The sequence below is a fragment of the Carassius auratus genome, chromosome 28, assembly GCF_003368295.1.
Source record: "Carassius auratus strain Wakin chromosome 28, ASM336829v1, whole genome shotgun sequence".
Lineage (NCBI taxonomy): Eukaryota > Metazoa > Chordata > Actinopteri > Cypriniformes > Cyprinidae > Carassius > Carassius auratus.
The window spans coordinates 16016664-16036181 of record NC_039270.1 but is presented as its reverse complement, the minus strand read 5'-3'; the positions used below and the strand labels follow the sequence as shown (position 1 = coordinate 16036181).

The 19518-nt window shown below is 38.1% G+C and overlaps 1 protein-coding gene across 8 annotated transcripts in view; it reads left to right on the top strand.

Annotated features, from left to right (window-relative positions):
* The window catches only part of LOC113046992 (RNA binding protein fox-1 homolog 1), a 271768-nt gene that overhangs the window by 149624 nt on the left and 102626 nt on the right, over positions 1-19518 (top strand). For 2 of the 8 annotated variants that reach the window (XM_026208200.1, XM_026208195.1), the window contains exon 1: positions 1658-2205. The exons of 3 other annotated variants lie outside the window; for them this stretch is intronic. In XM_026208200.1, coding sequence (XP_026063985.1) covers positions 2107-2205 — 99 coding nt within the window. In that variant the 5' untranslated portion in view covers positions 1658-2106. Of the gene's footprint in view, positions 1-1653; positions 2206-19518 lie in introns of those variants that run through there. 3 more of the 8 variants (XM_026208191.1, XM_026208198.1, XM_026208190.1) reach the window with 3 other exon arrangements.

The window sequence follows — 19518 nt, the reverse complement described above, 5'->3', positions numbered from 1 at the left end:
CATGAATAATTCAAATTCTTTTCCCCCCTACTGTATATCTTTGCACTTTCTGCTTAGACCTTGGTCTGCTCATCGGTTGAATATCAGTTGTATTTAACATTTAACAGCTGTTAATGAATCTACAATAAAGGCCTTGCTGCTGATAGGTAGATAAGGGCCAGAGTGGTTTTAAAAGAAGCGTGATGAACAATACATTTAAACATTTGTGTGTGCTTTAATGAATTATTTAGAACCTCACATTTGGCCCAGTGTGCACACAAATGTTCTTTTATGATTCAGATAAGCAGTTACTCTTATGTGTTGCCCTTATATGTCGCTGTCTCAGTTTGCTCAGTGAACCTTTTTTTTCTTCTTTTTTGTGCAAGGCTTCCTTTTTAGCAAATAGTTACTGATATGGCTCATCCAAAGTCATTTCATTTCTTTGTATTTTAAAAAGACTATCAGCACATTTGTCCAATGATTAGTTCAAAATAACATAATATTTAATTATTATTATTTATTAATTTTTCACTGTAGTGCACAAAACTACTTGCATTGTTTCTGGAAGTACACATTGAAAATCAATCATAATGTGGGAGTGTGTTTGCGTGTGTGTGTGTGTGTGTGTTCTTTTTTTATCCTCAAAGACAAGCATATTTTTGATGCAGTAGCTTAAGAGGGCTTCTGGATCAACTACATTGTAAAATAGCAAAGTATGTTTTGTTTATTTTATTTATATAAAATATTTTTATTTATTTATTTGTAGTAGGAGTGCACTTTCAGTTTTGCATTGATGATGTCAGTATTTTTATACATACTGTGTGTGTGTATATATATATATATATATATATATATATATATATATATATATATATATGTGTGTGTGTGTGTGTGTGTGTGTGTGTGTGTGTGTGTATTCCATATCAAACATTTTTGATACAAGTGGTCTAATAGCAAGTTACCATAGTTACAACAGTCCTTATAACATTTACATATATACCACATTTTCACAGAAAATACGGTTACCATGGTAAATTTAAAGCACATACAGTATGTAAACATCTAAAGTTTTACAGAGATTGTCATGCAACCTTTATGGATAACTCAACTGTTTTGGGCTCATAATAATAGTAATTATGATTTTAAGATTTTAAAGTATATATATAAAAAGAAAGTAAATTTGTGTAACCTACTATGTCCAACTGTAATACATTGTGCTGGGTAATATTGTAAGACATAATATTGAATAGTCCCACCCTGCCCCATAGCTACCCATTAAAGGGTTAAACTGTTTACTTATTCTATTTTACACTATACTAAATAAGAAGAAATGTTTTACTCAACGTGTTATAAGAGAAGCTTCATCCAGTGATTATACACAATAAATAATAGTAAATAGCCAAGTGTTAGAAGTCATATCATTTCAGTAAATCAGGTATTAGGTTGGACAGGTCTTCCTTACAGCACAAAGCATTACAGGCTGACATGAAATGATTTTAATGGAACACAAATGTGATGGCAGTTTGTTTACGTGCTGAGAGTTTCATTTCTATGTGCGCGCTTTATGCGGCGCAATAATAATAAATTATAAGGACAGTTCAGTTTCACGCAAGAGAAAAAACGAAGAGATTCCACCACCCCCGTAAAAAAAAAAAAAAAAAAAAAAAATGAAAGTGTGATTTAGGATTGGCCCCCGCCCCGCATCACTTCGCCTCGGAGATTCAGATGCTGCTCAATGAAACAGACGGTGCGCCCGGACTCCTCTGACAGCGAATGGAAAATCACACGCGCTTCAACTTCACTACGTCCAGTCACCAACTCTCGTATCTCTTGCCTGTGATTGAGTTCATTTACGAGCGCCAGAAAAGGACTGAATAGAGTTTCGTGCATATTTACAAGGGCTTTACTTAAATCATCACGGACAGGAAAACACGCGTGCTGTGTTTTCGCTCATCGGGACGCTCGCGCTCAAACATCCACATTCACTCATAGCCGGTTATTCAGCCGCGTTTGCGCAAACTCCACTGGCTGCTAAAAGGCTTCATAACAGCAACCGATCCTGCTAAAGCAGTCTTTAACACCCCTTGAAACTCGGCGGACAGGACAAGACGAGCAGACGCAAACACGATGCAGCATCCCCTGACGGGCGGAACGTGCGTCGCCCTGCCAAACGTGGACATGTGTCCTCAGCTCTCCTGTGCCTTGACTTTCATGTACTTACAGCAGGTGAGTGAATGAGCTCCTCTCCGAGCCCGCGGAATCCAGTGCGAATATGCGAAACGCGGATTGTGGCAAGCCACTTTAGCATGCGCATATATATATATATATATATATATATATATATATATATATATATATATATATATATATATATATATATATATATATATGCATAAATATGTTTCACTAGTAACGATTCGTTAGATGCCTGTACTTACTCTGGTAAGCTTGTCGCTAGCTACTTCTTCATTAAGCTTTTTTAATATTTACCATCTCAATAGTAACTGTTCACACAGAGTAGAGAAAAGTGTGGAACAAAGTATCACTTTTTGACTTTCTCGGTTTGTGTACATCCACAATGGGTTCTATATATATATATATATATATATATATATATATATATATATATATATATATATATATATATATATTTATATATATATATAATATAATAATATATATAATATATATATCCACAGTAATTGTACAGTTGTCTAGGATAAATATGTCACTTTGTTTCATAATTGCAGTTTATACGTTTTTCATTATTTACCCTCAAGAAATGGAAGTGAAATGTGACAACATGCCCCCTAGGTGGGGTACATTGTAACAGCTGAGGGGCACGTTGTAGCATGATCATATGACTGCTTAAAATATTATCTGATAGAATGAAAAAAAATATACATGACAAACTAAAATATTTTGTTAATGAATATACAGTATATATATATATATATATATATATATAGATAGATAGATAGATAGATAGATAGATAGATATTAGATATATATATATATATATATATATAAAATAATGGCGTTTTTTAAGAATTAAAAATAATCTGATTTTAGAGTTTGACAATGAACATATTGCAACCAATGCTTGGGACGACCCACATAATGAATGAATAATCATTTCTAAACATTAAACATTTATTTCAGTCTTTGGTTAGTCTTTATTCACCTGATTCTCATTGTTTCTTATTTCATAAAGTAAATAGTGTAAGTTACATCGCTAATGTCACAGAATAGCACATTGTAACGCAGTGTTACAATGTGCCCCATCTGCGCAACTGGATTTTAAAACAGGTTAGTGTCTTCTGCTAGTTATCAGAGCATTAAAAAACAATCTGAACTGATAAATAACAGGTTGGAGATTAAAATAATATCAGATTAGTCTCAATTTAAATGAATAAAAAAAAAAACAGATTTTACTATGATAAAATAAATGTTTAGCGATATCTTCAAAAGATTTTTGAATTTTGGCACACATTTTGTTTACATATATAATGTTGATATGTCAACTAATAAATTCTGTAAATTTTGTTATGCTAGCAAGTGTGGAAATATTCAAACCACGTGTGTTACAACTAACCCCGCATTACTTTGTGCCCCGCGCTCCCCTATATTCCATGCACTGGTACTGTCCAGACAGTATTACATTTCAGTTGTTACTTGCAAGTTTAATGGAACTGTCAAGTAGCTGTTTGGGCTAATCATTATGTAAGACAAGTGAAAAAGTAGCTGTAACGGATGAGGTAAGATATTGTGGGCATTACATTGGATAGTTTCTGATAAGCAGGTGACTCTGGGTAAAAGTGAAGTTAATAAAAGTGATAAATAAATAAATAAATAAATAAAAGTGAATCTGGGGCCAGTTGGATAAACTTCTTAGATTAGTTTAAATAAATTAGTAATCGTAGACTCGGTTCGACATGGCTCAGCACCATAGCCACGGCTCGTCACAGTTTGTCTTTCCACTGCAGTTTAGTATGGCTTTAGAGAGGGCAGGATTATTCACATGTCGTTATAGTTGCACCGCCTCTACTGCCACGAGTCTCCATCAAGCTCTCACTGGATCCTCTCCTCTGCTGTCAGCGAGAGGAACATCTGTACTTCCTCAACAGACAACAAAACTTTTTGTTTATTAAAAAAAGGTTTGCTCGTTTAAATCAGTCGCGTCATCTTTGCTAGCTGTGCTTCTATCCGGCCAATCAGTGATCAGCAGAGTTTACATTTCCGTCACGTTTTGGTAACCTCAACTGAGGTGGGACTAAACAAATTACCAGGTACTGTACCCAGAGGAAACCCCCCCAAATTGAACCATGCCATGACATTAGTGACTGTCTATGCATCTGGAATATATACAAGTAACTATTAAAGAAATTCGTAATTTGAAAATAAATGCTAGTAAGGAATAAATGTTCAAGTGGCTTGCCACAAACAGTGTGTGTGAGTGTGGGTGTGCAACCAAGTGTAAGTGGAACACAGATGAGATTGGACAGTTTGGTAAGAGGGGGATTTTGTCTACTAGTGTGTTGGCGTTTTGGTCATGGATCTTTTGTTAATCATCTGTCGCTATTTAAGTGTGCACATAATTAATTGAAATAAACATTCTGACATGTCATCTGTTTTGAATCAGCCTTAAAAGTAGTCTATATATAACTACATATCCTAAGGTTGTTTGGAAGAGCATGAGCTGATTTTCCACTTCTTGTAGAGGTAAAACAGTTCATGTGGTTTAACTGTGTGATAAGCAATTCTGCTGACTCTTATGACTTTGCTACATGATATCCTCATGTGCTCAGCATATTGTGTGTGCATGTGTCTAATGGGTTTTTCTTGCTTTAGTTCTCGATTTTTTTGATGTTATTATTTTTTTTTATATATATAATTACTTTTATTAGATTACATTTAAATCTCTTTTATGATTAACTTGGATCATATTGCACAGTTAAAAAAAAAAAAAGATTTTTAATTTAGAGTCATTAATGTGCTAGACTGCACCCTTGGGCATCTTTTCATCCCCTGATTATCTGATACACTTGATTGTCATCAGTGCCTTTTCCAAACAGTAAGTCGGCTCCTAGAGTGATGACAATTCAAAGGGATTTATCAAATCAGAAGTTAATCTATGGTATTGATCAGTCATCAGATCTTATGTGCCAGTGCATGTCTCTCTCCAGACTCGACGTGCCTGAGATCAGTGATCTCATTTAACTTTCATCTGTCGCACCGAGCCACCATTAACCTTCAATGACATCTCTAACCTTTGTCTTATCCAATAGAAATTGCATTCTGTGTCAGTTTAATTGCACATACATCTGAGTGATAAATATATTTTTTTTCTAACAAAGAGACAGGTTTTATTTCTCTAATCAAGCCAGAGTATATCAGTCATCCATTTCTATGGGAGAACAGATGCTACTTTAAATGTATGAGGCTTCAGTACCAGGTTGCATGAAGCGAAAATCATTTTAATAATTTTTCTAGTTATCATAAAAGTTGCTTTCTTTTTATATATCAGTAATTTTGGTTGATACTCCCAGTTTGTATTTGGCAAAATCCTTTTTCTTTTCTTTTTGCTGGGATTGTTCCAAGATCATCGTGACATAGAGGTTGATTTACTTGATTTTTAGTTTTCTGTTTCTCAAATATTTATGTGCCTGCACAAGCATTTCTGTTTTTCTGTGTGCGCGCGTTCATGTGTGCTGAGTGAACTGGGAATCTGGGTCTTTGAGACTATTTATAGCTGAGATGCAAGACATTTTGAATACATCTCACTACAGCTGGGGTCTCATTCAGGACTAGGTACAGGCGACGCAACTTTATTTTCTTTTTCTCGATTTGCTTTCTTTACATGTGGGTCACGTGTACGTGGCATGCAGAACGATGTTGTCTAAGAATAGTTTATGTTTTATAGTGTATATCAGCAGTACCTGTAAACTGGAATTATGGATTGTTTGTATCCAGTGGCAGAATTATTTTCATCAAAGCAAATAATTACTTAATAAAACCGGAGCGTCTCTTAGCGACAGCTTCATGTTGAACAGAGACGTTTAATTACTTGCTTCTATTAAAAGGCCCAGCAGTCAGAGCATATATAGCATATGTTATCCCTACGTATACGTGTGCTTTTCCCAGCACATTTTTCTAACGCTATTGGTTTGCATTCACCCTCAGGACTAGGGCGTTTTGTACAGTGCTTGTGTCAGGTTTAAGCAGCTGCCAGATAGACCTCACCTGACCCTTAATGCTGGGGGCGTCCTGCACCCGCTCCTATCTCTCTCCTGCCACAGGACCCCAGCCTGACCTGGGGTGGGCGGTGTGGGAGGTGTGGTCGCCTGGTCTTCACGGCTAAAATCAATCCAGCCCAAAGTAACATGGCTCTAGCTTTCTTTCAGCAGATCTTTTACAGCCCCCATCTCACTCCTCTCTCTCTTTTCGCTGCTCCCATCTGTGCTGACTATGCGTAACTGCTCCTCTCTCTTTCCTTTCCATTACATCTGCTTAGGGCTGTTCATTTATTTAAGTACCCAGCGCACCCATACGCCATCACGCCTCCTGGACCCTTTTGCCTTTCACTGTTTCCTTCTCAAAAAACGCTCATGCATCAAAGTAATAAAAAAATAAAAATCGTGATCCAGGTGACGTTTTGTAGTGGTGCATTTTTGTGTAGAATGACGCAAAACCGATTCGATTTGGGGCTAGTCTATTGAACTGGTGTGTGTGCATGTGTATGTATACACTAGATATTTATGTGGCATAATATATATTTTTTTCTGTTGACTTTTTGACTGTAATTATGTACATAAACATAAATACTATAAATAAATGCTGTAAATGGTATACTAAATTGAAAGACCATTTTAAAATTAAAATATACTTCTAAATTAATCATAAATGAATTTTGTTATGATGAAAATGGTTTGATTCGGCTGTTATATTTGTAGTTTAAAATTCATTACTGAGTAAAAAAAGTCAAATGTAGGGCTTTTTAAAATGTAATAATAATAATAAAAAAGTTAAAAGTAAGAAAAAAAAAAAACGGTTACCAGTTACAGAGCCTTAGATACACTCATATATACATGAAAAATTTGAGAAAATCTTGAAATCATGATGTTTTTATTTTAAAAAGTTTTAAAAAGTTATGTAGTTATTGTTATTGAGTTATTGTTATAAAGTTATTGTTATGTAGCTACCCAATTGAAAAAGTGCTGCTTTATTTCTTTAATGGCTCTTTTGGCTTCAGTGTTTATATAATTTTTCTCCCCTCAGTCCTCAGTCTCATCAAAAGAGTAGTGTTCAGATTTCATTTAAAATCAGACATTCTGCCAAATCAAATTATGGTTAATTTCATTATTTCCTTTTTGAAATAGCTTTGGAAATCAATTGCTGTTTTTATTTTTTTATTTTTTCAGGTAAGCATGGCCCATAAAATGACTGATGCTGATTTTCAAAAGTATTTTAAGCGTCAAAACTAAAGTGGAGACGATTAAGAGCTCGGGTGTGAGATTGAACCTGTCCTTTCATTGTGCCGGGGGAGGTTTCTGAAAGGGCAAATATGCAGAGAACGATACAAGCATGTTCAAACAAAGACAGTGAATTTAACATTTAACCTTCAATTTGAGAACCACCCCCGCCATAGACGCTGTCGTTTTGTGTGTGTGTGTGTGTGTGTTTTGTTTTCAGAGCTAATCTCTCATCTTTTCGATCAAGATGCATTAAAAGCTAACCAGAAAGTTTAATTTGTATTTTTGCATGGCATTGAAATCTATATCCTTGGCTCTTTGTGTAGTGCTTCATTTATTCCATCCACTTCCCATCTCGCAGCCCTCAGCGAGTCGCTGAAATGAGAGATTGGTCATGTCATCAAGTCCTGATGAGTTTTCAAACCCTTCAGTAAGCATTGACAGGCAGGTAAAGGCCAGGGCTATTGCGCTTGTCATGGGCCATGACTCTAAATGATCACATCCTTTTGTCTGCTCTGTTTGCATGCTCATAGTGGAAGTTGGTTATTGCTTGAATGCAAACAAGAGGGTAGTGAATGTCCTAGGTCATGTGTGCGTGTTGTGCACCGGTGCATGGCCCTCTGGGAGAGAGAGATAGAGCGCAAGGCAGAGGAAGAATGAGGTGGGAGATTGCTGAGGGACGAGAAAGAGAGTAAGAGAGAGAGAGGCAACGCGTGTAAGGAAATGGGGGCGGAGACCATCTGCCGGGCCTTGTGCTCCTGTTTGTGTGTTTGTGTGTAGAAGAGTGATTAGTCTCTCACGTTCATAATAATGTCTGTTTGCTTTTGCAGCTGTTGCACAATTTACCAATTCTCTCCTTGTCCCCTTTTTTTATTTTTAGTTTTTTTGCATGTCCGCAATGCAAAGGCACCCTCTGTTCTCTGTGAGCATCTTACAGTTCATTTGAAGCGTCTTTATAGTGTCGGAGGTTTTGTTTTATTTCTGGGAGACTGTTGCGTGTGAAACAGTATTTTTGTGAGGATGTCGTACTCATGACACGTGCTTTGCTCATAGAATTGTTCTGTGGTCAGCCCTCATCCCTAATGGGAAAATCAGTTGTCCAAAAACGTGCATTAGTGTGAAAGTTTGCTATTAATGCACGTTGTATGAAAAGGGGTGCTGTCACGAATGTTATGTCCTTTTTTTAAAGAATTTAAAGCAAATAAATAAAAAGGAAGATAGTTGTAAAATAAATGTCGTATTTTGTAAAGTAATGCGTTTGAATTAAACGGCTATGTTAAAGTTTCTTTTTTTCAAATTTATTTATAAATTACATTACATTAATTACTTAAATGATATAATATGAGATTTTCAATTCACTACGGCAAAATTTGACTAAAAACTTGAATAGTTTGCATTCCTGAATGGATATTTCCTTACATTTTTATAAAACAGTTGCCAAATGTTAAATATTACAACCTACCTCACACTCTTTCAACCTTCAGTTTGGCCATATCCAATAATTGGTGATTGTCCCACTAAATGTCTATGGTAGTTAAAGCACTGCTCCTTTTTATTTTTATTTTTATTATTTTTATATGAAGATTACATTAACTAGTTTAGTTAAGCATATCATCTGAAACTGCAGTCACATAACTGCTGTACATTTTTAGTTGATGTACAAGTACTTTCTTTTTTAAGTCATAACCATAAATACGGAAAAATATTTGTGAAAAGATCTGCTATCTGTACGAAGGTTGTTGCTCGTTCTACATTTAGAAGGGCCTTCTGCCTTTTAGTACTCCCTCAAACAATAGCATCTACATCTGCAAGACTGAAGACTGAGAGCAGGAGGGAAAGATGCGATAGACTGATTAAAGCAAGACAGGAAAGCGTTGAGAACAGAAGCAGACGGAGAAAAGATTGAGCCGAAGCCCCGTAATGCGCTCGCGTTCGTGTTTGTCTTCTGGCTGCCTGAAAGTAATTATCCAGCTGCTGAGCGACCGGGCTCGAGCGATGTTTTATGAGCTTCTGTGTTTAACACATCCAAATGAACAAATGTCAGCTCCCGTCGTGCTGGTTAACTCTGTCCAGCAGGGCCTTCACTCAGCTGTGACAGGCCTTGCTTAATGTGAGCGCTCCCTGCTTCTGGTCAGTCAGCAGAGGCAGTGAGACCGGAGCCCGATACGGAGGAGGTGGAGTTGGCATGTTGAGGGCTTGCTGTAGATTACGGCCACTGTAATTGCTCTGAAATGGAACTGCATCCCAGCCAGCAGGCAGCTCATTAGAAACAAACCCCAACATATCAAGTGAACCTCAGGGAGCTGTGGAGAAAAAAAAAGAAAAGGAAAAAAAGGCAAAGAAAAGCAAGAAAAAACCTGCATCACCAGCTTCCACATCTACAGCTGTGTCTAGACAGTTCCTAAAAAAGTTGTTCAATTATTTGGATCGTCGGGAAAAACTGGGACAGTTCTGTTTTTTGTTTTTTTGGAGGGGAAGGAGAGGGGGAGGGGCTGCGGTCTCATTAATGTGAATCAATATTTAATCAGATGCACAAATGTGGCACAAATAACAATATCAGGATTGTTAGCGTTTAGCCTTTTTTTTTATTCAAAAATGTAATCCAGTTGGTGTTAATTGTGAGTCTCCAGAGAAACGGTGTCAGTGCAGGGTTCACGTCTCACTCGCTCTCGTCTGATTGACAGTATCCTGGAGCCGGGGGTCTGCGTTGGGCTCCTCCCCAAGCTGAGGCCGTGAATATAGCCTGTTCTGCTTATACGGTAATTAGACAGGGAGCGATCGCTCCACTGCAGCGCCCTGCCCAAATTCAAGCCCGCTCAATGGCCTCCAGCTGAGCCAAGATCTCCGTGTTTTGATCTCGGCTGCTTCTTATATTTGCTGATCTCACAAACATACACAGGGGGTGATGTATTAGTTAGTCAGACTGCAATTTCTAATGAGGAGTCATCATAAAATGCTGCTTCAAGCCACCGAGGAGAGGTGGAGGATATTGTCGGTGCGTTTTTGTTATGAATTTACTGTGGAATCTTTCTCCCGGCATTCTCCCTCTTCCTTTTCTCCGCTTATCTTATTATTTCCTACTATTTGTCCCTTTAGTGCTTTCTGACTTGATTTGTTCCGCAGCAACCCTGAGCAGTGCAGAAAGCCAAGAGTTTGGACGTATATTGGAGGTTATAAAAGACTGAAGGATGAGTGAAGTTATCTGGGCATGGTTTGCTGATGATTCGTCACACAGTTCACACGCCGGCCATCTTGGTAACACCCTGAGTGCCGATTTTCTATGATGGTCATTTATTTTGGTAGGCAAAACCCCAGAAATTAGTTAACATTTTAGCACTTCTGGTTTCCACAATGGGTTGTTGGTTGCCTAAAATAAGATCTGTGGTTAACACAAGCTCAATATATTTTATTGTTTAATTCTACAACATATAATACATCAGTAATAACCCTCGTGGATTTTTTTTTTTCAACTTTACTTGAAAAAGGCTGTTGTTAACAAGAGGCTAAATGGCTAAAAACATTAAATGTCATCAGACTGAAAAGGAAAATGCATCTACTCGCTAGTTATCTTTTACACCCTTCTTGTACATTGTATTTAGAATGATGCACTTGCAAACTTTTTTAAATAAACACTGTCATGCGATCTTAGTGTTATTTGTTTATATACCCTATATTAAGCTTCTTACTTCTGCCATTTGCATTTGTCTTCAAAACGAATAAAAGTTTTGTCCATTTATGAAGATTTTTTGTAGTAATCCAAAAGCCAATGGAAAAATCCTATTGGGTTTTTGTTGAGGGAACCAGGGTGATGCTAACTTCCAGATTGGCCTACAAAAAAACACTTCTTACTTTGCTGCAAATGCTTAATACAACTCGTACTTATTTTAACGTGTTTTTAGATTATGTTTCTATTACATATTTTAAGTCATAAATTAATTATGAACTTAATGTTTGTTTGTTTTTCCCAGGTTGGTCCAGCTAATGTGCATGCATTTTGGTTGGCTCTTTAACTGTAAGGTCGCCATTTAACATTGCGACTTTCCCCATTCAGTTTCCTGTGAGTGATCTGTCTTTTCCTACATATACCAACTTCCAAGTCTTTTGCAATGCGTTGATAAAGAGAGTCTTTTTCTTGTTTGGCTTTAATAAACCCTGGTCATGTGAGACACTCGTCGCCTGTGATGTGGTTTATTTGAGGTGATGGGATCGAGTGCAGAAGTTAATGTAAATGAAATAGTTGGGGAGGAAAAGATGGTGTGTGGATATAGTAATTTGAGCAGGGAGGTTGTGACGTGGCAGCTTGGATTAATTAATGCCCTGCTTGAGGGGAGGCAGAAGTCAGGAAGACAAGAACGGGCGAAACCATTTATGAGTCCTCCACACCTTTCTCAAGGCTATAGAGAAACATTCATTGCGTTCGTACCATGAAGAATGACAGTGTTTTTTAATTCGCTTCATCGCCGGCATTTTGTAAACAAACTTGCACGACACAACATGAGACCTTTTCCATGTGTCAAATTGATGAAGAGTCATGTTTGGCACTGCTTTATTAGGAAGTCTGTCTTTTCAATTAGATTATATTTTGTTGGCCCCCTCAGAGTTTTTGTCTTTTCACCAGCTTCCCTTTTGTGGGGTGTTTGTTTTAGAACTATCAATTCATATTCATATGCAAACATTAGCATTCTATTTAAGATGTCCCAGAATGCACTGTGCCTCTGGTTTATTCAAGAGTGAGATGAATGTGCTGAGAGGAAAAACACTCCAAAGTAACTGATATCAGTGTATTATTATGTGACAGTTTTATCTGAAGCAATATGGCATTAGATATTGATGTTATATATTTGTATTTGTTTTAAAGCTTTATTTTCTCTATTATATAAAATGATATATATCATTTTTGTCATGCATTTCATATTTCATATGTAGGTCTTGCACTGTGACAGTCTAAGGCCAGTGACAGCTTAAAGCCAACACAAGCATTTGAACAGTGCTGACAGTCGTGTCGTCAATCAAATGGCGTTCATGGCAGACATTTCACCAGGTGTCCATGGCAACTCATTTCCCTGTCTGGTACGGGATGAGCGGTCCGGCTTTAGGCAGTGGACAGGTTCATCCTCCACAGGGCCCACCCACAGAGCCGCAGATCAATATCTGCAGACAGCAGTGCAACAATAGAGAGGCCTTATCACAGGCCCCAGCAAGGGCCCTCAATTGGCTCCTCCATTTTGAACTTTCAGGCCTTTGATATTCAAACACTGCACACTGAATAATTGAAGAATCGGCGTCATTACAAGACTCTAAGCTTTTCCCCCTTGAGTACAGGAAGTGCCAGCCCAGGCTCGGTGCGGGCTGGGATTGGTAGACTAATTTCACCTAAAATGACAGAGAATCCAGTACTAAGCCTACTCTGTTAAAAGGCTAAACAATTAGGTTCTTTTTCGATCTCTTTCTGGAGATCTGGTGGTGACCTAATTATTTTGTTTTGCGTCTTTATGTTGCACAACAGAAAACCCACTCAAAGGAGAGGGAAGGAAGGAGCAATGGAAAAGAAGCAGTGTGCACGCTCCCTCTATTCAACCTCATTATGTCTACTGGCATTTTAACTCCTTTTGATGATTAAGTGAGAAGAGAGGCAACGGGCTGCATGTTGTCTTCTCACTTCTGACACCATCTCTTTGCACTCTGCTTCCCTCTTTGTTTCTTTACAAAATGTGCTTTGCTGGAGAAGGAGAGAGCGCTTTAATGTCGGATTCCCAAACGCACTAAATCCTTTATTTTATCTGGGTCAAAACTGCCTCAAGAGCCTCATCAAAGGCCGAAAGGGTACAGAGGTGCTGCCTGAGACAAAGCCGGGGTGGAAGGCTTTAAATAATTTTGCCTTCCCTTGTATTTTTTCCCCTCTCGCTCTTCCTGAAATAGCAGTTGCGGTGTTCACGTTTTTGTTATTTGGGTGCGCCTCTGGACATCATCTCCTTTTTTCCTTTCATCCTCCTTTTTTCCTCGCTCCACGTAGTTGTGTAAGGCCGACTAAATGAGGACAGTAGAATCCGTCTCCGGCTGTCGTGCTGAGAAACACAGGGAGATCTGAAGAAACGGCCACTGCAGGAATCCTTGTAGCACTAGTCGAGCTTAATGGAGGAGCCAGGTGCGGCCCAGATGATGCCATGGGGCCCTGTGACCGTGAAGGGAACAGGGTTGTGCACCGTATAGAATTGAATTGAGTCTGCCTTTTAAAATCCAATTAAAGAGCTGAATTCGAATTGAGGTTTTGAAGCATATTTTGTTGAAACAAATGACAGCTTTGAATTTTGGATGGGTGGATAAATAAATAGATAGGCCTTGTCACCTGTTTGTATTTAGGCTATATTTAATAGGCAATACTTTAAATATTATTATTATATTTTTATTAATATATTGTAAATATATATGTTACTGTTTATATTATAGATAGATAGATTACATTTTTTATATTTAGTAATATTTATATTAATGTGAAAATATAATGCATTTTAATGTTTTTTATTATTATTTGTATTACTTTTATTAGATTGTATTCTTTAGTTTCCCTGCTATTCTCATTCATCTCCCCATAGGGTGTGGCCAATTCAATTAAAATGTATACCCATTAATTGAAAGGGAGCCAGTTCTTCAATTCTGATGTTTGCACAGCCCTGGAAGAGAATATGAGATGGCACTGCTGTAAAAATAAGGTGAACGTTTGTGCCCAGGTTGCAGGGGTGTGTGAGTAAGGTATTATGCATGGTCATGTCCACAAGATGTAGCACTACACAACGACAGCTGGGCTATTGTCTCCCCTGTTTGCACACGAGCCAGCGCAGTATAGGATTATATATGCAGCACTACAGAGGGGAAAGAGAATAATAGCCAGATATGAAAGGACGAGTCCCTCATGGCTAACCGCAGCAGCTGGACAGTAGGCCAACAGCAACCTGGAAACAAACATATGCGCTTGATAAGTAGCCGTGTTGACTTTTCTAGAGGATATACCAGTGGGCGGCTTGGTAAATGTTTTGTGGGAGGCCATTATTCTGGGCTTTTCTCTGCGTGCTCCCTTTTTTTTTTGTCGTGCTGAACTTGAAGGTTTTTAGTTTCATCCGAAATACGAGCTCACAAACAAGCAGCTGTAGAGGAAAAAAAGCTGTTTGTACGTTGAGAGCTTCGCTGCTTCTATCTCGGTTACGTAATTTCCTCAAGGACGTCTCCGCCAAGACCGCAGCCTGGACCGTTCCAGCTGCTGTTCTCCCCGCTCCCTCCTGCAGCCATTGGACTGATCACTCCTGTAAACACTCTGCTACTGTAAATTGATCCCAGCGTGGGCTTATCAGAGGTAGCTAGCCTGCAGGTCTGTGACTTGGAAAAGCAGAAAACCGTATTAACATTTAACACATTCTCCCTATCCGACGGCAGATAGCAACAGCATGTCAAAACCCATCTTCTCCACATCATTGTGGTGAGGCCGGGGCAATGATCTGAGAATTGTGTGCTAACACAGGGGCCTCCGTTTCTTGAAATGTTTTGGGAGAAGGGTGGAGGTGGTGTTGGGGAAAGAAAAAAGCTTGTTGTTGCACATGAAATGTCAGGGAAAGGTAACGCCGTTGAGGGCCGGTTAGGAAAAAGGTGGCAGAGGAGAAACAGGTGCGGGGCTCGGTGGGTGTCTAAAGCCCTGGATCACACTGCGGCACGCGCTACGCAGTTCACAATTCATTGGCTAATGGCTAGCGTGTGTCTGAAAACAGAAGGAAAACCTTCAAAACAAACAAGAGCACTGCAGTCCCCACAGATGCACTAATTTCCTTTGAAAATAATGAACGCCTGCTATACAGTATGTGTAGAGAATGAAATTTTGATGAGAACCCAGTTAGGAAAGAGGTCATTACTGTGTTACATTTGCTTGTTTATCTATTTAGAGAAACTGAGTAGGAGAATAAAGCTTCTCTTGGCAGGTTAGGTCATGGAACAAAGCCTATCGCATTTATCATTGGAAATAATAATTATTTGGCATTTACCCTTGTGAAATTACCTACTCAGGCAGAAGAGAAGAGAAGCACGACGTTTGAGCCGAGAGCGAAAGGCTGAGCGAAAACGAATACCTTTAAACGCTGGATCTGATAACGGTAAACAAATTGATTTTTGCTCAGTGGGTAGTCATAGGGAACTTATCTGATCCAGGCGTGAGTCTTAATTCAGCTCACCTCTTCACGACGAACAAAGCGTCTTGATGAGGGAGCCATCCGTTTCACCTCCGTCAAAGTGTGCGGATGCATTATGACGTCCGCTCAAATAAGATTCATGACGACCTTGGGAGCGATTGCCATCGGCTCGTATGCATGCGGGAAGTGAGTTTTAAAAGTTGATATTCCGCCGCGAATTTGCATGATGAATCCCGGGTCATTAATATCACATTTGATGAAGTGCCAGATTTAGTCGGGGAGACCTTTTAAAGATGCCAGAACGCAACCCAGGAGAACCTCGTGTGGCAGGGGCTAAAAGGGCCGGTGGTGCTGCATACCAAGGCTGTAAATTATTTGCATCCCCATAACGCGACACTGCACCTTCACCTCCATCGCCTCCAGCCCCTCAGGCCACACAGTGCGTGTGAACAAGAGTATTGGCTCTTAAAGTATCAGACCAGCTGTCGTGAAGGGAGAAATGATGACTGTGAGATGAGCTTTTGGATAGCTGTTACAAATCTTTGATTATGAGTTATTAGATTATTTGTTTACTTGACCTTTTCAAGGGGATTCATGCAGCTGGTAATATACTACAAGTAAATCTCTTCTGAGGGCTCTGAGCAACCATGTAGTGCAAAATCTAACCTTTTATCAATCTTTCTTTTGTTCTATATATACACTGTAAAAAAAAATGATAATGTACTGGCAGAAAATTACCAGGACATTTTCTGTTAAATTTACAGACACTTCCTTCAACATTTAAACAACATTTTCGTCACCATCAACAGAAAATCCGTTATGCAGAGATTTCTAAAAATTTTTAGCAAAGGCCTATATTTCGTAGCAAACACATCCAGCACAATAAATACAAATTGAACATGGTTTATTTTTACCTCATGTAAACATTCTTAAAAGTGCTTTCAGTAGCTTTTATTTGCCTTAAACAAAAATATTTTCACAGTGTAGTTTTACTTTTTTTTCTGTCATTCTGTTTGTAGTTTTATTATTTTTTATATCATTCTGTTTGTAGTTTTATCTTTTTTTATTGCTCTGTCTGCAGTTTTTTTCTTTTTTATTCTGTCTGTATTATCTTTTCTATCATTATGTCGGCAGTTATATCATTTTTCTGTCATTCTGTCTGTAGTTTTATAATTTGCATATAATTCTGTTTGTAGTTTTATATTTTTTTCTGTCATTCTGTCTGTAGTTTTAGCATACTTTCTGTGATTTTATCTATAGTTTTTTCCATTCTTTTTATCATTATACCTGTAGTTTTATTATTCTTTCTATTGTTATTTCTGTCTGTCCATATGCCTATTACATTTGCTTACATTTATTTGATCTTCAGCGCCTTTCAAAATCAAATTGCAATTCTACATCTTGTTTGCTGCCAGATTTTAAGAAATTAAACTGAATTTAAAAGACATTCTCAGTTCAATTCTGAATGACTCTATCCTTGCCACAAAGGTACAGTAGTCACTCTCACCAGTACACAATAGATTTGCAAGATCCCATTTATGAGATACTTTGTCATTCACGAAGAAGGGGGGCCACAAATACTTTAAGCATTAGGACTAAAATGACATGTTGAGATTTTCTGTCAGCTAGCTGCTGCATTTTCCTCAAAACTTCCTTGAAATATGTCAGAAATTTTCTAAATAATCTACATTTTTCCACAGAAAGCCGAGTTTTATGACAACAGACTGCAGCCATCTTCCCACAGCGTGGTGGACCGTTTTAATGGTCATTGTTTGGTTGTGTGAGGAGCGTGCACTTGGTTCTCCGTGCACTTGATTCATTAGTTAGTCTCTGGAGTGGGCTGACGGCAGGCAGGGGTGCTCCTCTGTCGCCCTAATGGAATGGAAATTCACTTACATGCACAGACGGCTGCTGCGTCTGCACACAGACATGTGAAGGCGCCAAAGGGAGGTTTTCAACCTCCCCTGATCTGATTTGCTTTGATTGGAAATGCTTAAGGACACGCAATTGTGTGCACTTCTTGTTTACAAGTGCACAAAGATGCGTGAGCTCGAACGCATGTGGCATTACACTTTTTTATGTATGGTTTAAGTGTGTGGGCAGTTCTGTTGTAGTCCAATCTAATGACCTCAGCATAAAAACAAACATCAGAAGAGGTTAGAAGACATATTTCTACTACTCGTTATCTTTCTGCTAAATTTAAAACAGCAGTAGGATGTGCTAGTGGGTTCTGTAACTAGTATGCTGTTTAATGGATGCACTGTTAAAGAAATATTGGCCAATGTTGATATTTTTCAAAAACTAATGAGCTTTCTACATATGTAACTTTTTAGCAACATAAACATGCTCACCAACGGAAAATTTGTTCTAGAAGGTAGGCATGAATATTCTGCCTCGTAAATTTTTTTTTTTTTTTTGGCCAAATTGAAAAATTAGAATGATGCTAGTACAACTAATATTGATATATTGTGCTTTTACAATAGTCATTAGTGGTAACACTTTACAGTAAGGTTGGATTCGTTAACATTAGCTAAAAAATGTTGTTAATTATTCACCTTAATGTTGTTCCAAAACCTTAAGACCTTTGTTCATCTTCTGACCATGCTTCATAAATTAAGGCTGAACCACTGATGTCACATAGACAATTTTTAACAATGTCCTTACTACCTTTCTGTGCCTTGAACTTGTCAGTTGCATTACTGTCAGTGGAGGGTTAGAAAGCTCTCAGATTTCATCAAAAATATCTTAATTTGTGTTGTGAAGATGAACAAAGGACTAGCAAAGGACAGGTTTGGCACAACATGAGGGTGAGTAATTATGACGCAATTTTCATTTTAGGGTGAACTATTCCTTTAATTCTTTAGGCATCATGAATTAACTAAATATTTTTTGCATATTTTATTAACCTAGATCAATGTAAATAAAAGATAAAAAGGCAAACTTTTTATTATTTTTGTTCAAAATACATTGCTACATATGCATAGACGTTAAGATTAGCCAAGAACCTTAATGTTCAGTGCTAACATTTCAACTATGCGTTTAATTATGCTAATTTTTATGGTATAAACATGAAACCTAAAGGGTTAATAGGACACCTTTTCTGCAGTCACTGTTCCTTTAAATGCTAACAAAAATGATGTTGGTGCCAGGATCTTTGGCCATTGTTCTGCGGTTAGACTAATTACAGGTCTCGCAGTGGAAGCCCTTTCGTTGCTCCGAAAGTGTAACTGAGTGGAATCTTTGCCATATTTGTGTCCTCACTAGAGCCTCATTCTGTCAGAGGTGCTCCCACACATTTGTACACGCAACAGCAGGTTGAATTTCTCAGGCAAACAGGCCTAATGCAAGGAATCAAGCTGCAGCCACTGCTGATTTGTGCTTCTGTACTTTCTCCATTAGCTGGTTTGATAACGGAGAGAGAGGTGTTGAACTGGCTCACTCAAAGAGGAAAGTATTATCAAAGACTCTTGCTGGTCCTCTCGTCTGTTTTGTGAATTAAATATGCTGATTGTGAGGGGCTCGCAGGTGGAATACGGCATTTGATTTGTCTGCCATGAAACTTTATCTGTTTGAAAGCATAATTTCATCTTGTAATGTGCTTTGAGTTTAGAATTGTGCAGAAAGAAATTGTTCTTTTTCTTTACAAAAAAAAAAAAAGTCCATTGGTCTTATGGTGCATTGAAACCATTCTATTAATAAGCTTCTTAATCCAGTTTCTTTGACTGTGTTGCTCAACACAAGCAACAACCAGAGGTTGCAGCTCCCCAAAGGCGTCTGATCTCAAATGTGAGGCATGTTGGGAGATGGGCAGTATGCGTGCTAATTAGTGGAGACTTCCATCCTTTGAACCCTTACAATATGCCACATGTCTAACCTCTGCCTTACAGTTAAGAGGC